The following is a 16,066-nucleotide window of genomic DNA, read 5'->3' on the forward strand; positions in this document are numbered from 1 at the left end:
CTACAATCTACGGCCGTTTCTCAATACCAAGTACGCAAAGTCCGGACTTGCGGACTTGGTAGTTCAGACTTGGTAGTTCAGACTCGGGAGTACAGACTCCCGGGAGGACAGGAGGACGCAGGACGGTCATTCTCCAAAATGCATTGTGGGATACTTGGCTGTCCCAAGTCCACACAAGTCACCACCGATGCATCCTCCATAAAATGAGCGGAGCAAGTCCACACCCGGGCATTTGGACTGGACTTGGCTTGATGCGGACTTTGAATTGGAACAGTACTTGGGCTGCGACTGATGACGTTTCAGAAGTACACAAGAACGCAGATTGAGAAAGGGCCTACTTCCTGGATCTGTATTCTACTTCCTGGTTCTGTAGCCTACTTCCTGGATCTGTAGTCTACATCCTGGTTCTACAATCTACGTGCTGGTTCAGAAGTCTATTTCCAGGTTCGGTAGGCAACTTCCTGGATCTGTAGTCTACTTCCTGGATTTGTAGTTTACTTTGTGGATCTGTAGTCTACTTCCTAGATCTGAAGTATACTTCCTGGATCTGTAGTCTACTTCCTGGATCTGTAGTCTACTTCCTGGATCTGCAGTCTATGTTGTGGATCTGTAGTCTACTTCCTGGTTCTACAATCTACTTCCTGGATCTGAAGTGTACTTCATGGATCTGAAGTGTACTTCCTTGTTCTACAATCTACTTCCTAGTTCGACTTCCTGGTTACCTCCTTCTCGTGCTGCAGTTTGAGGTCGGACAGCGCCTCCTTGTGTTCAGACTTTTCCTGGTTCAGCTGCGTGGCCATTTCATCCAGCATGGCTTTACGCTTCTCAGCCGTCTACACACACACACACACACACACACACACACACGCACACGCACACGCACACGCGCACACACACACACACACACACACACACACACACCACACACACACACAGTTAAATTGTCCTAAATGTATTAGTGTGTGTGTGTGTGTGTGTGTGTGTGTGTGTGTGTGTGTGTGTGTGTGTGTACCTTCTTGCTCTCCTCCAGCTCTTTCAGGATTGTCTCTCTCTCCCGACCTTCCTCTGAAAGCTGCTCCAACAACTTCCTGTTAGCGAAGCTGGACTCCTTCAGAGAGAGACAGGTAGAGAGAGAGACATGTAGAGAGAGAGACATGTAGAGAGAGAGACATGTAAAGAGAGAGGTAGAGAGAGACCAGGAAGTTTAAATGTGAGTCAACATGGGGTCTCAATTGTTTGTGTACACCAGTAGTTCTCAATGTGTGTGTGTACAACTACAGTGTGTAGTACAGTGTGCAGTACAGTGTGTACTGTGTGTACAGTGTGTAGTACAACGTGCAGTACAGTGTATAGTGCAGTGTGTACAGTGTATGTGCACAGTGTGTGTAGTGTGTAGTACAGTGTGTAGTATAGTGTGTGAACAGTGTGTAGTACAGTGTGTGTAGTACAGTGTGTGTACAATGTGTAGTACAGTGTGTGTACAGTGTGTATGTACAGTACAGTATGTGTGTACACTGTACACACAGTGTGTGTGTACAGTGTTTAGTACAGTGTGTGTACTGTGTGTACCTGCAGCTGGGAGTCCAGGTCGTCTCTCTGTGCCAGCAGACTCTCCTGTTCACTGCGTGTGTGTTGCAGTTCGGCAGACAGCGCCACCTGCTGCTCACGGAACAAACTGAACTCCTGTGTCTTCACTGTCTGAATCTACACACGCGCGCGCGCACACATACAGACAGACAGAGAGACACACAGACAGACAGACACATGTAGAGGACAGAACGTGATACTTTTTAACAGTGATTACGCATATTTTAGTATTTTTTGTATTTTTAGAGGTTATTGTGTGTAACCACCGGGTGTCGTGACATTTCACTGTATATATGTATGACCCTATCTATATGTATGTGTCTAAAAAACCTCTCATACTTGAACTTGATGTCAGTAGATCACAGCAGACGCCAGCAGGGGGCAGTATAATACAGGGGTATGACGACGCACTCAGCGCACGGTTCGCTACGATTTACCATACTTTCAACAACTTTTTTTTTAATGTTCGTAGGAGATTTCATCATCTTTCCCCCGTTGAAAGGAACTATTATGAAAAAGTCACCACACATGTCCTGAAACCAGCCCTTCAAATTTGTGTCTCAGCACCACGTAGCTTTGAAACACAAAGACAGTAGAATTAGAACCGCCTCCATCTGAGAAAAGGTACACTTAATAGGACGCAAGGACATAAGACATTAGAACCACCAGAGAATATGTCCCAGAACACCGTCAGCAGGATACTCAATGAAAGCTCGGTAAGAACTAAACAGGAACTCAATAAGAACACAGTAAGAACACAATAAGAACCAAATGAGAACCAAATAAGAATCCAATAAGAACTCGCTAAGAACTCAATAAGAACTACATACGAACACAATAAAAACTCTGTAAGAACTCAATAATAACTTCATAAGAACTCAATAAGAACCCAGTATATAACTCAGTAAGAATTCCGTAGCCACTCAATAAGAACTCAATAAGAATTTGACAGCGAGAGGAAGTGGGAATGGTTTTGTTTTATATTTTTAAAAAAAAGTCCTGTTCAATAGATGGAACAATAGATGTAAAATAAAAAACACAGTAGAACTGGAACAGGAAGTGCAGGGGACGGAACAATAGATGTAAAATAAAAACACAGTAGAACTGGAACAGGAAGTGCAGGCGATGGAACAATAGACATAAAATAAAAACACAGTAGAACAGGAAGCGCAGGGGATGGAACAATAGATGTAAAATAAAAACACAGTAGAACCGGAACAGGAAGTGCAGGGGATAGAACACACGCTGATCAGATCCTGCCTTGTTTACCGCTTTATATTTGAGGAGATACGGTTTCTGTAAAACAGGATTCAAGGCTGTTGACCCGGGAAAAGGAGGAGGTTGAATGACCCGGAAAGGGAGGTGGAAGTCCGTCCCCTGACGTGATGCAACAGCATTTGGACCAATCACGACAAGGGGAGGAGCTCTCAGAGCGAGCGAAAGACCAAAGGCAAAGTTCTGCTCTGGGGCTTGTACAGAGAACACGGCAAGAACCCGGATCACCGCGTCACGTTGTTCTGGTCTTGTTCTGAACACGTCTTTTTGGTCCAAAACGTCTACTTCTTTTTCAGCGTACCTCCACCTTTACTCCGCCCACGGCTGGAGTGCCACTGCATCGGAGCTAAGAGCCCCGCCCCACCCTGTTTAACGCTGCTTGGGAGCTCAGTGACCTGTTTAACTTGTTGAAAAGGAACATTATAAGTCAGTTTTAAATAGGCAAAAACAATAAATTCAATTGTAACAAGTTCTTATACGTTTATCGATATGTTTTTCCTTCCTTATACAGTTTTAATAAATAAAAAACGGTGTTCTAACTTTTCCTGCTGATTCTCAGGAAGCTGCAAATGCGTCTCCATATTTGTTTGGTCTGTTCATATATTTCAGTCTGACAGCGGCTGCTTTCATATTCTACAGTTACGTAAATAATAATACGACAGAACTCTGCTGCTCTGTGGAACACCCGGGCCCTGAGTGTTGGCCCCACCCACGGCTGGTGGTGGCCATGGGCGCGGGACGGCTCAGCCTCCCCCAGAAACCCGACCAATCAAAGGTCAAGAAAAAATAAAACAATTTCTGAAGTGATGTGCGCGTCCCAGCGTGTCCAAACAAAACAAATAAAAACGTGTTTATATTACAGACGATTTTCTTTTGGAGACCAGAAGGGGGCGTCGCCTCCTGCTTTCAGGTTCTACGTCTACAGCGTCGACGGCCATCAAGTCGAGCCGAGCTGGTGGTTGCGCCACCCCAAGTAGACTACAGCAGAGGATTCTGGGTAATGGTACGGTCACACCGCCGGCGAGGAGCGGCGCCGGGCGGCAGCCAATAGGAGGGAGGCACGCTCTCAACGGCGCTGGTGCTTGGAAAAAGGACGCTCGGAACACCGCGTTTTTCCGATTATATTGAAATAAAGCTTCACTTAAACCACAGTGGTACTTTGATGTACGAGCGCACTAACGTACGAGTTTTCCGAGTTACGAGCCGTCGTTCCGGCGATTTTTTGTATTGATTTGCGGGCAAAAATTTGAGTTACGAGGAGCGAGCTTCAGGTGCCGCCGCTGGTGGGCGTGGCCAGCGAACGCGTCGACATCGCGCGTCTCACTCCTTCACTTCACGTGGTGACCTGAGTGTGGAAACATCGCTTTTGTGTTTTTTGTGCAGTTATTTAGCCAACTTTTTTTTTTCCCGAACCAAGGGTCCGAAAAAAGTAAGTGCTGAGAAGAAGAAGCGGATGATGTCATTGACTTAAAGCGCAAAATAATAGAAAAACATGAGCGAGGTGTGCTGTGATGGAATTGGCGAGGCAGTACCAGCGTAGTACTTCTACCATATGTACCATACTGGAGCAGAAGGAGACGATGAAGGGTACTACGCCAGCCAAGGGCGTTGAAATAATGTCTAAGCTGCGGACTGCTGTCCATGAAAAGATGGAGAATCTGCTGTTGGTGTGGTTGACGGAGAAGCAGCCCGCAGGAGACAGCGTGACGGAGGGTATCATCTGCGAGAAGGCAAAGATGAACTACACATTCTCTTTTATTGTGTTTCATGATGTTTTTATACAATATTTGTCATTTATAAATACATTTTTCTTATTTAAAAACACGGAACAAAAACAATTAGGGTGTTTTTGGGGGGCTGGAACGGATTAATGGCATTTCAATTAATTTCAATTGGGAAAATCGATTTGCGATACGAGCAGATTGAATGACGAGCTCTGTCACGGAACGAATTAAACTCGTAAGTCAAAGTACCACTGTATCTATAAAATAAGGAAAGCGTTGTTTTATGTTTCTCCAACGAGACAATTCTTTATCTTAAAGTAAACAAACGACAGCATTTTAATGAAAAATGAGTAGACTCGGCCCCATCAATCTATATAATGTATATCAAATATGGAAAAGGGGAGGAGTTTGAAATGTGTGACATCATCGGGGATTGGGGCGTCACGGGGGAGCATGTTACCTGTTCTAACGCTGCGAGGTTAGTCCTCAGAGCATCGTTCTCCTGCAGGATGTTGTCCACCTGCTCCTGACTGACTGCATTCTGACTGGCAACCTGCAGTACCAGCACAGTGCGGCCAGGGGGCAGCACACACAGGAAGCAAGGGAGGAAAGATCAGTACAGCAGCAGGACAGACTGTGTGTATTAACGTGCGTGTACGTGTGTGTGGGTACGAGTGTGTACGTGTGTGTGTGTGAACGCCTGTGCGTACGTGTGTGTGTGTACGTGAATGTGTGTGTATGTGTACGTCTGTCTGTGTGTGTACGTGAGTGTGTGTGTCTACATGTTTGTGTACGTGTGTGTGTGTGTGTACGTGTGTGTGTGTGTGTGTGTGTGTGTGTGTGTGTACGTGTGTGTGTGTGTGTACGTGTGTGTGTGTGTGTGTGTGTGTGTACGTGTGAGTGTGTACGTGTGTGTGTGTGTGTGTGTGTGTGTGTGTGTGTGTGTGTACGTGTGTGTGTGTGTACGTGTGTACCTGTTCTCTCAGCTCTGCAGCCGTCTGATAAAATAAAAAACAGATGTTACTTATAAAATACTTTCTAGTAATTCATAACGTAAATATCACTTAAAAAAAAAAAAACTATTACTCTTGTAAACATCTCATTGGATCTGATTCACTGTCACCACCTGAGATGGAAGCTCTCACCTGATTGGCCGTCGTCAGGTCGGTCTGCAGCTTCTGGATACGAAGGTTCATGGATTTCAGTTCTTCCTCCTTCTTCTGGTTGATCTCATCAATCTTGGTCCTAAGAAGAGGAAGAGGAAGAGGAAGAGGAGGATGATGAAGGAGAAGAAGAAGATGAAGATGAAGATGAAGAAGATGAGGATGAAGATCCTTCTAAATGGATTTCAGTTTTCTCGTCCTTGGAGTCGAACCTGCTGTCGTTATAGAGGGTTTCCTTCTCTGCCTGGAGACGCTGAAAACTGGAGAGAGACACAGAGAGACAGACAGTGAGAGAGAGACAGAGACAGACGGAGAGAGAGTACATCTGGGTGGACCCGTCTCACCTCTCCTGCTTCTTCTTCAGTTTGTCCGTCAGCTGCAGGGAAGGACGTCACGCTAACGTTAGCAACGTTAGCTCTGACTGTTCAGTTTAAATAAAGTTTTTCACCGGGCTCCATGTTCTTACCTTAGTTATTTCTTCCTCTAGTTTGGTTGTTTCTGTCTGTTTGGACGCCTGCGGACATGAGGACACGCACATCTTCACACTAACTACATCCAGAGGACCTTTAACATCAGTACATACAGTGTGTACCTCGAATGTGAGGACCTGCTACCCCCAGTGTGTCTGATGTGTGTACCTCCAATGTGAGGACCTTCTATCTCCTGTGTGTGTGTGTTGTGTGTACCTCCAATGTGAGGACCTGTTACCTCCAGTGTGTGTGATGTGCGTACCTCCAATGTGAGGACCTGTTACCTCCAGTGTGTGTGATGTGCGTACCTCCAATGCGAGGACCTGCTACCCCCAGTGTGTGTGATGTGTGTACCTCCAATGTGAGGACCTGCTACCCCCAGTGTGTGTGTGTTGTGTGTACCTCCAATGTGAGGACCTGCTATCTCCTGTGTGTGTCAGTGTGTATTAGAGTATGTTTACCTCCAATGTGAGCACCTGTTACCTCCAGTGTGTGTGTTGTGTTAACCTCCAATGTGAGGACCCGCTACCTCCAGTGTGTGTGTTGTGTGTACCTACAATGCGAGGACCTGCTACCCCCAGTGTGTGTTGTGTGTTACTCCAATGTGACGACCTGCTACCCCCAGTGTGTGTCAGTGTGTACCTCCAATACGAGGACCTGCTACCCCCAGTGTGTGTGTGTTGTGTGTACCTCTCATGTGAGGACCTACTACCTCCAGTGTCTGTGTGTGCTGTGTGTAACTCCAATGTGAGGACCTGCTATCTCCTGTGTGTGTGTGTGTTGTGTGTACCTCCAATGTGAGGACCTGCTACCTCCAGTGTGTGTGTGTTGGTGTGTACCTCCAATGTGAGGACCTGTTACCTCCAGTGTCTGTGTGTGTTGTGTTAACCTCCAACGTGAGGGCCTGCTACCTCCAGTGTGTGTGTGTGTGTTGTGTTTACCTCCAATGTGAGGACCTGCTACCTTCAGTGTGTGTGTGTGTTGTGTGTACCTCCAATGTGAGGACCTGCTACCTCCAGTGTGTGTGTGTGTTGGTGTGTATTAGTGTTTGTGCGTTTACCTCCAATGTGAGGACCTGCTGCCTCAGGAGCCTCCTCGCCTCCTGCTCCGTGTTGAGCGCCATCTCCAGCTCTGCTCCAAAGCAGTGAGTTATTGGACAGAGAGCAGCTGACCATCCTGCCTGTTTACCTACAATGTCCTCTACGCTCTTCTCAGACCGGCCTAAAGGGGGCGCACACACTGCGGGAGCTCAGCCAAACTGACACCTCTGATGACATCACTTCCTGCCCTAAAAACACTCCTTTTTACAAGATGGAGGCTCAGAGAAGCAACGGACTCCAGCTGGACTCGGACTTGCTTTCTTTTTATAAATACAGTATTTCTACTCTCTATATATTTCTTAAAATTTGATTTCACCACCTGGTCTGAAACAGGAGTGCGATGGTGAAGAATGTCTTTATTTTTCCACCGAGTTTCTACCCAGTTTGATTTCCTCATTTGGTGGAAACTTCCTGTGATCTGAGCCAATGAGCTCCCATCCTCCAGTCAAGCCAATCAAGGTTATCGTCCAAATTGAAGGAGAGTTTTGTTTAAAAACACATGTTTGGCGTCGGAGCTTGGCCAGAAAAACAGTGGACTGATTTGACCTCTGGTCAGTTTGCAGTGTGTGTCTGCCCTGAGCCAACGGCCCTACACTGGAAGACTGGTTGCCATGCCAACGCTGGTCACAAAGTTTACCTCATCAATCTCACAATATCAGCCTTGAATATTCTGAATATAATCAGAAAGAATCCAAGCGAAGTTCACCAAATGTAGTTGAGTTTGATTTTAACTCTAATATTTTCTAATATTCAGACTCATATTGTGAGAAATGTTCTGTCGTTGTTCATTTAAAGGAAAATTCTGGGATGTTTTGACCTGAACCTTGTTTTTCCATCACAGGGTTCCATCATGATGACGGAAAAACAAGGTTTGGCTGAAAATGAATCCCAGAATCTTTCTTGAACTTAAGATCTGTGAAGATGATGTTCCTAAGCAGGACGTGAGAGCGCTGCAGCAGGAGCAGGTTCATGCAGCGATCCAACACCATCCCAGCGTCCAACATGTGCTACATGCTACATACTACACACTACATGCTACATGCTATGTACTAAATACTAAACACTACATGCTACATGCTGGGACTATGGTCCAGCTACATTAATATGTGAGTAAAAGAAAAACGTTGTCACGATGACTCTGAATAGAAACTGTTAGCGGCGTCTCGCCCTCACAGTGCATTGTGGGATACCCTCGCAGTGTTTCAGACAGAAGTACGTTACTCGGATACTTTTCACAAAGTATTTGATGCATAGTATGGTTTCAAACACACTAAACATGCTCACATACTAATCTGGCGTACTAAATAGTCTGCTAGTCTGTAATCAAAAGTCTAGTAGTGTGTACTAAATAGGCTAGTAGTTGCATTGTGGATCTCAGACTGCTCAGAACGTCCAGGTTTTGGGTGTTCCTCCGGGTCACATGTTGCCGGTGTCTACTAAGTCCTCCATTCTGTTCCATGGAGAACCTTGGTTGTTCAGCAGAGGTTCTTAACGTGGGGTCCTTTCAGGGGTTCCAGCAGATGATTACTAGTTAAACTTCATTGTTATTCCAGTTCCAAAAGGAGTTTCCAGCACTGACTGAGTCACTGTTACCTCCCTGAATCACATCTGATCAATAACAACCTGATCAGACTGGATCCAGAGACTCAATCTGATCAAACTGAATAAACTGAGGCTCCTGGATGTGAAACAGGGTGAGGATCCTTAGTCTAAAGGAAATAACAGACCATAATAACCGTTTTGTTTCTATACAAGGATCATACTGCTCCGTACGTTCACTCAACACAAATCTGCAGCTGTTTCATGAGACGAGAGGGAGGTAGTGACACGTTACGGGGAGGAAGTGGCAACCCATTTACTGTCAGCAACACTGTTTACACCGCTGTTACCAACCTCCGCCGCAAGAGGGGGCTGTTGTGATCTTTCATTCTAAATCCAAAGTGTGGTCAAACTGCAAAATGACAGAACATGTCAAAGTGCACTTCAGGGAATTTAAAACAGTTTGAGTTAAGACTCAATACCAGTACTGATGAAAAACAGAAAATAACAGCGTGGACTTAATTAAAGCTGCGGCGCGTAACTTGGCCGTCCATCCGGCTGTAGGTGCGGCAGCGCGGCAGGTGCATTTTGCGAGGGGTGAACATCAGCTTAGCATCATTTGCTAAGTGTCGTTAGCTTAGCGTCGTTAGCTTAGCGAAACGCACACAGTGACTTCCAGCGCCAACTTCCAAGTTTCACTTTAGCATTAGCATTAGCAGAATATAGCTCGATATGTCTATGCTGAAGTTCCTCTGCTGTTCAGACTCCGGTCTCTGATTGGCTGAGACAGACAGGAAGCAGGTACTCACCAGTGATCTGATTCGCTCTCTGTCCGGACTCCGACTAGCAACAGAAAAAAGCAGTTTAGAGACAGACAGGCAGTCAGAGAGACAAACAGGCAGCCAGAGAGACAGACAGTCAAACAGACAGATAAACACCTGTTCATCTGACTCCGCCCCTGTGGATGTGACATCCGAGGCTCCGTTGGCACTGGTGGCTCCGTCGGTCTCCGTGGCAGTGCTCTGGTTGCCCTGGGCGACACTCTGTATTTGCAGATCGTGGTCGTAGCGCTCCTGGAGGGCTGGAGGGGAATAACAGTGTTGGGATTGAAATATTCAAATTATATTTCAACTGTGCATTTTAATTTGTTTGGATGATTTTTGTAATTTGTATTTCAATGAAAAGTGTTTTTGTTTTTTTTGTTTGTTTGGTTTTGTTGTTGTAAACCAAAACCCCCATCTTTCCATCACCGGAAGTTGACCCGAGCGAAGGGAATCAGAAGCTTCTAAGTGGTTCCAGTACCTGTCATCTTCTTGTGCAGAGCAGCGTTCTCCGCCTGCAGTCGCAGCTGCTCCCCATCCTCCTCGGCCGCGGGTCCGGGACCAGAAGAGCCCTGGTTTTGCTTCCGGGTCTGAAGGCTCTGGTTCTGCTCCTCCAGCTGTTCAATCTGCGTGCACAGCTGGACGCACAGAGACGCATGATGTAAAACGTGGATTTCACTCACGTTCCTGATGGTTAAACCTCCTGCAGCGACGCGCCGCATGGATTCTGGTTGCTTGATGGGCTCGTCAGGGGGCGGGACTTTACATTTAAAATTACAGTGGACAAACTTTCATGTTTAGAAAAAATATGTATTTGATTATTATAACGTCACCTTTATTGCAGTTTCTAAGCCACATGGATGCACGTCGTCAGCGTACAGTGTGTATTAATCGGGGCCCAGAACGGATCCCTGTGGGACGCCACACCCACATAAGGCTCCAGGAGCAGCCCCTCAAAGCCAACACAACCAAACTATATGATCTATTTGATTACTATCATTTCTCTTTCTATCTCTGCTTTTTAAATATTTATCCTATCGATCCATCCATCCATCCATCATCCATTCATCATCCATTCATTGTGAAAGTTTAGTAGAATGTGATTCCTTTAAGCAGCATAACAGTAAAAGGGAAATGGTGTGAAACCAGAACCATCTCCGTAGCACGAGGAAGCAAAGTGAAACCATTTAACACTAGTCCACGTTCAGACTACTTCAGTACTACTACACTGCTGTACTACTACTGGACCTAAAGTAAAACCAGAACAAGTAGAACATGCCCTGGTTTTTGACCTCTAACCCTGTCATTTCTCTAGCTTTTAATTTCTATGCTTTGTTTCTGATGTTTTTTGGATTCCCCTGATGTGTACTTTAATGCGGCAGCATTGCGTGTTTAGAAGAGCAGTATGGGGTGTTTAGAACAGCAGCATCGTGTATTTAGAACAGCAGCATCACGTGTTTAGAACAGCAGCATCGTGTGTTTAGAACAGCAGCATCGTGTATTTAGAACAGCAGCATCGTGTGTTTAGAACAGCAGCATGGGGTATTTAGAACAGCAGCATGGGGTTTTTAGAACAGCAGTATGGGGTATTTAGAACAGCACTATGGGTTGTTTAGAACAGCACTATGGGTTGTTTAGAACAGCATCGCGTGTTTAGAACAGCAGCATTGCGTGTTTAGAACAGCAGAATTGTGTATTTAGAACAGCAGCATGGGGTGTTTTGAACAGCAGTGGAAGTGGCATATTGCACACCTCCTGTGTTCCCGTCCACAGAGATGTATGAGTTTCAGGTGCCAGAGAGCAGAAGCTGAATGAGAAGACAGGTTCTCTGACTGTTGTGCGTTATGTATTTCTTCCTCCATGGGAGTAGAATAATGTTTCACAGTTTGAGCATGATGTTTTTTAGATGGCTAGGTTAAACAAAGTGCATCCGGACAAATGTATTAACAGCGAAGTTGTTTAAGAGAGGGAAAAATATCGGATTGGTGTCAGTATTGGCAGTGATGCACGGTCGCGGTATCGGACAAGGTATCGAGCCATCCCTTGTCATAAGGAAATAAAGTTGAAAAGCTGAAGACATTTTGTTCAGTTTTTACCTTTTTATGATTCTAACATGGAACCATTTAAACTTTTATTACAGCAGACAGACAGACGGGTAGTCAGACAGACAGTCAGACAGACAGGTAGTCAGACAGAAAGACAGACATACGTACAGAGAGGCAGACAGACAGACAGGTAGTCAGACAGACAGCTGGTACCTTGGACAGCTCGGTCATCAGCGTGCTGTTCTGCAGTCTGAAATCCTCCTCCTGACTGTGAAGTTTCCCCTGAAGCATCTCGTTCTCACTGAGCAGCGCCTCCACCTCCTGAAGTACATCATAATCATCATCCTCATCATCATCACCACCATCATCATCCTCATCATCATCATCATCAGTGATCCAGCCTGCAGGGCTAATCGCTCAGCGTTTTTAAAATTTTATTCTTGGCATATTTTGGGCTAAAAGTATCTGAAACAGCAGTACACACAGACATGGGACGTTTCAGACATCTTGTCATTTAAGTTTGATCAATACTGATCGACATTCGGAGCAGAAATTAGTAAAAAAAAACAGTTTAAGGGCTGTAGTTTCAGAACCCGGGCGCTTTGTAACATCATCCCCCTTGGAACCCCCTTCAGCCACTTGTGAGTACGACACCTGGACAGACAGCTTGAGCCGGGGCTGCGTTTAAAGGAAACTTAGAAAACTGTAACTCGCGCTGCATTTTACAAAACCCCCAAAACTATAATGGCTCCAAGAAGTTTTCGCACCGCGGGAAGTTCCAAGAGCCACTGGAGGGGCCGACCTTTTCTTTGTGCTGGCCCTGCGCCATCCAGGAACGACGGTAATTGTTAAAACACCATTCTTCAGGGACATCCAAACCGAACGACACAAGAGCAACATGCAGACGGAAGTGACCGTTGATTGGTCGTAACACAAACTGTAGCAGTGGAAAACCGTCCAAAACATAGAGCAACAACACAGAGCAACGAGTCCGAATCATGTCTGTTTAACTTTAGTCCCAAAAGTTAAAAAAGTTTATGAAATGTCTGTGAGGGACATGCAGTGTTGAATCTGTTTGAATGGAACTTCCACACGGAGTGATTTCCTTCCACAGAGACACTGTGAGGCAGGACTCTGTGGACGACAGGAAGTAGACAGGGACCTGACAGGAAGTAGACAGGGACCTGACAGGAAGTAGACAGGGACCTGACAGGAAGTAGACAGGGACCTGACAGTAACTACACAGAGACCTGACAGTAACTACACAGGGACCTAACAGGAAGTAGACAGGGACCTGACAGGAAGTAGACAGGGACCCGACAGGAAGTACACAGGGACCTGACAGGAAGTACACAGGGACCTGACAGGAAGTACACAGGGACCTGACAGTTACTACACAGGGACCTGACAGGAAGTAGACAGGGACCCGACAGGAAGTAGACAGAGACCTGACAGTAATTACACAGGGACCTAACAGGAAGTAGACAGGGACCTGACAGGAAGTAGACAGGGACCTGACAGGAAGTAGACAGGGACCTGACAGTAACTACACAGGGACCTGACAGGAAGTAGACAGGGACCTGACAGGAAGTAGACAGGGACCTGACAAGAAGTAGACAGGGACCTGACAGGAAGTAGACAGGGACCTGACAAGAAGTAGACAGGGACCCGACAGGAAGTAGACAGGGACCCGACAGGAAGGAGAAAGTGACCTGACAGGAAGTAGACAGGGACCTGACAGTTACTACACAGGGACCTGACAGGAAGTAGACAGGGACCCAACAGGAAGTAGACAGGGACCTGACAGTTACTACACAGGGACCTGACAGGAAGTAGACAGGGACCCAACAGGAAGTAGACAGGGACCCCACAGGAAGTAGACAGGGACCAGACAGGAAGTAGACAGGGACCCGACAGGGAGTAGACAGGGACAAGACAGGGAGTAGACAGGGACCCGACAGGAAGTAGACAGGGACCTGACAGGAAGTAGACAGGGACCTGACAGGAAGTAGACAGGGAACCGACAGGAAGTAGACAGGGGCCTGACAGGAAGTAGACAGGGACCCGACAGGAAGTAGACAGACACCTTCTCATTTTTAGGATAAAGTCACAACACGCAACAAGTGGATCCTTGTATGTGTGATTCTGTGTCACCAGGACTCACCGCCTCACTACGTCAGCCGATGCTGCGTTCAAGGGAAACTCGGAAAATTGTAACTCGTTTTAGACGTAATGCTGACGAAAAGGGGAGCGACAGCACGATTTGTAGGTGGTGTCGATACGAAGTGATGGTGTGTTTTAGGGGACGACTAAGGTGGACCACGTGTATTGCTGCCTGCAGCTATATTTATTAGTGTTAATATTATCATCATCATCATCACTGTGTGTGTCTCGGTCATAATACATCCACAACACAAGTCACTCCCTCCAGGAAATTGAGATTATAAAAATTAATGCAAAATGCAACCAAACTCAAAAATATTTGCGCAACCTTGAAATTTTGCAAAATCGCTGCAACTTTTCTGCATCAGACGTCCAAATCAACAGCGAGCACGGCCGCCCGGGCTTTGATTTGACAGACAGACAGACAGACAGGCAGACAGACAGGCAGACTGACAGGTAGGTACCTGAGCCTTCTTGCTCTTGTTCAGAGCCTGTGAGGAGAAACAAGATGATGGAAATTAAAAAAAACATTCACATCCATATAATAATTTTAAAGATGTGGCGTTTAAGTCCCGTGTGAACGATCGGTTTGTACCTTCTGAGCTTTGACGAAGTCCCGCTCCAGCGCCACGCTCTTCTGATGGACGCCGCTCAGCTCTGATGATGTCATTGGGGGGGCGGGGCCACAACATTTCACTGATTAGAACTTCACACACAGCGCTCACACGGTGACGTCACGGGGTTGGATTGAGGAAAAGTAACTTTACTAAAAAACAAGTTTTAAATTCAAAGGCAAATTCTGTCACGATGGAATTTAAAACCACCACGTTGCTTGGACGTCATGATGATGTCAGAGCTAGGTAATAACAACAACAATAATAATAACAAAAATAACAATAAGATCCTCATCCTAAATTCTGTAGGACCCTAATAACAACAATAATAACAACAACAACAACAACAACAACAATAATAATAATAACTGAAAGTCTTACCAGCAGTTTTCTTCCTCAGATCATCAGAGAGCTGATAGTTCTGAGTCCTGAGCTCCAACAGCTGAGCCTGAACACACACATTATACACGTACGCATTATACACACACACACACACACACACACACACACATTATACATATACACAAACACAGATTTTTTTTTACACAAACACAGATTTGTTTCTTAATAATTATTATATGTTGTATGTAAATATGTTGTATGTAGATTTGGAGTTACAACAAAAGTAACAAAAGTAATTTCCCCCTGGGATTATTCAAGTATTTCTAATTCTGATTCTGATTCTGATTTACACGCACACATTGTACACACACACACACATACACACAAACACACATTATACACGCACACATGTTATACACATACACACATTATACACACATGCAAACATATTACACACACACACACACACTACTCACACACACACATTATGAACACATACATCATACTCACACACTATATACACAAACATTATACTCACACAAACATACTCACACATTATACTAACACAAACATACACACACAAACATTGTACCCACACAATATACTCATACAAACATTATACTCACGCAAACATTGTACACACACATTATACTCACACAAACATTAGACACACACATTATACTCACAAACATTATACACACACACACACACACACACACACACACACACACACACACACACATTACACTCACACAAACATTATACTGTGAGTATGACAATACACACACACACAAACATTGTACACACACATACTCACACAAACATTACACACACATTATACACACAAACATGTTATATAAATATACACATTATCCCCCACACACAGCTCTGAATGTGTTTGTGTGTCAACACAGAAGTACACATTCAACTTGTTTCTGTTTCTTTTTTTTTAACTAAATAAATGAAACAGTTTGTCTCCATGATCCAGGAGCTAGCCGCTAGCCGCTAGCACCTTAGCAACACAGCGCTGCGGCTGCTCCCCGCCCCGGACCCTGTTCCGGTTCTACCGACAAACAGGCACCCGGTCCGGGGATAGAGATTAGAAGGTGAAGGTGTCATGTTAGTCCGACCTGCATGCGATGGAACTCCTCCTCGGACAGAGCCTGCGCCATGGTTAGCTGCAGCTAACTAGCCGCTAACTGCTGCTAGCAGGAAGCCCCGTG

General features: G+C 45.5%; 1 protein-coding gene across 2 annotated transcripts in view; it reads right to left on the reverse strand.

Annotated features, from left to right (window-relative positions):
- The window catches only part of gripap1 (GRIP1 associated protein 1), a 32,730-nt gene extending 16,664 nt beyond the window's left edge, over positions 1-16,066 (reverse strand). Inside the window, exons 1-18 of one of the 2 annotated variants that reach the window (XM_080016006.1) lie at positions 15,974-16,066; positions 14,883-14,949; positions 14,483-14,544; positions 14,352-14,378; positions 11,938-12,045; positions 10,161-10,317; positions 9,797-9,939; positions 9,668-9,701; positions 7,280-7,350; positions 6,216-6,263; positions 6,094-6,125; positions 5,962-6,009; positions 5,732-5,831; positions 5,561-5,584; positions 5,047-5,139; positions 1,570-1,704; positions 1,013-1,108; positions 723-833 (exon numbers count right to left, since the gene is read on the reverse strand). In XM_080016006.1, the coding sequence (XP_079872132.1) occupies positions 723-833; positions 1,013-1,108; positions 1,570-1,704; positions 5,047-5,139; positions 5,561-5,584; positions 5,732-5,831; positions 5,962-6,009; positions 6,094-6,125; positions 6,216-6,263; positions 7,280-7,350; positions 9,668-9,701; positions 9,797-9,939; positions 10,161-10,317; positions 11,938-12,045; positions 14,352-14,378; positions 14,483-14,544; positions 14,883-14,949; positions 15,974-16,015 (1,398 nt within the window). In that variant the 5' untranslated portion in view covers positions 16,016-16,066. Of the gene's footprint in view, positions 1-722; positions 834-1,012; positions 1,109-1,569; positions 1,705-5,046; positions 5,140-5,560; positions 5,585-5,731; positions 5,832-5,961; positions 6,010-6,093; positions 6,126-6,215; positions 6,264-7,279; positions 7,441-9,667; positions 9,702-9,796; positions 9,940-10,160; positions 10,318-11,937; positions 12,046-14,351; positions 14,379-14,482; positions 14,545-14,882; positions 14,950-15,973 lie in introns of both variants that reach the window. The other variant, XM_080016005.1, reaches the window with a different exon arrangement.

Source organism: Zeus faber (genome assembly GCF_960531495.2).
Source record: "Zeus faber genome assembly, chromosome: 15".
NCBI lineage: Eukaryota > Metazoa > Chordata > Actinopteri > Zeiformes > Zeidae > Zeus > Zeus faber.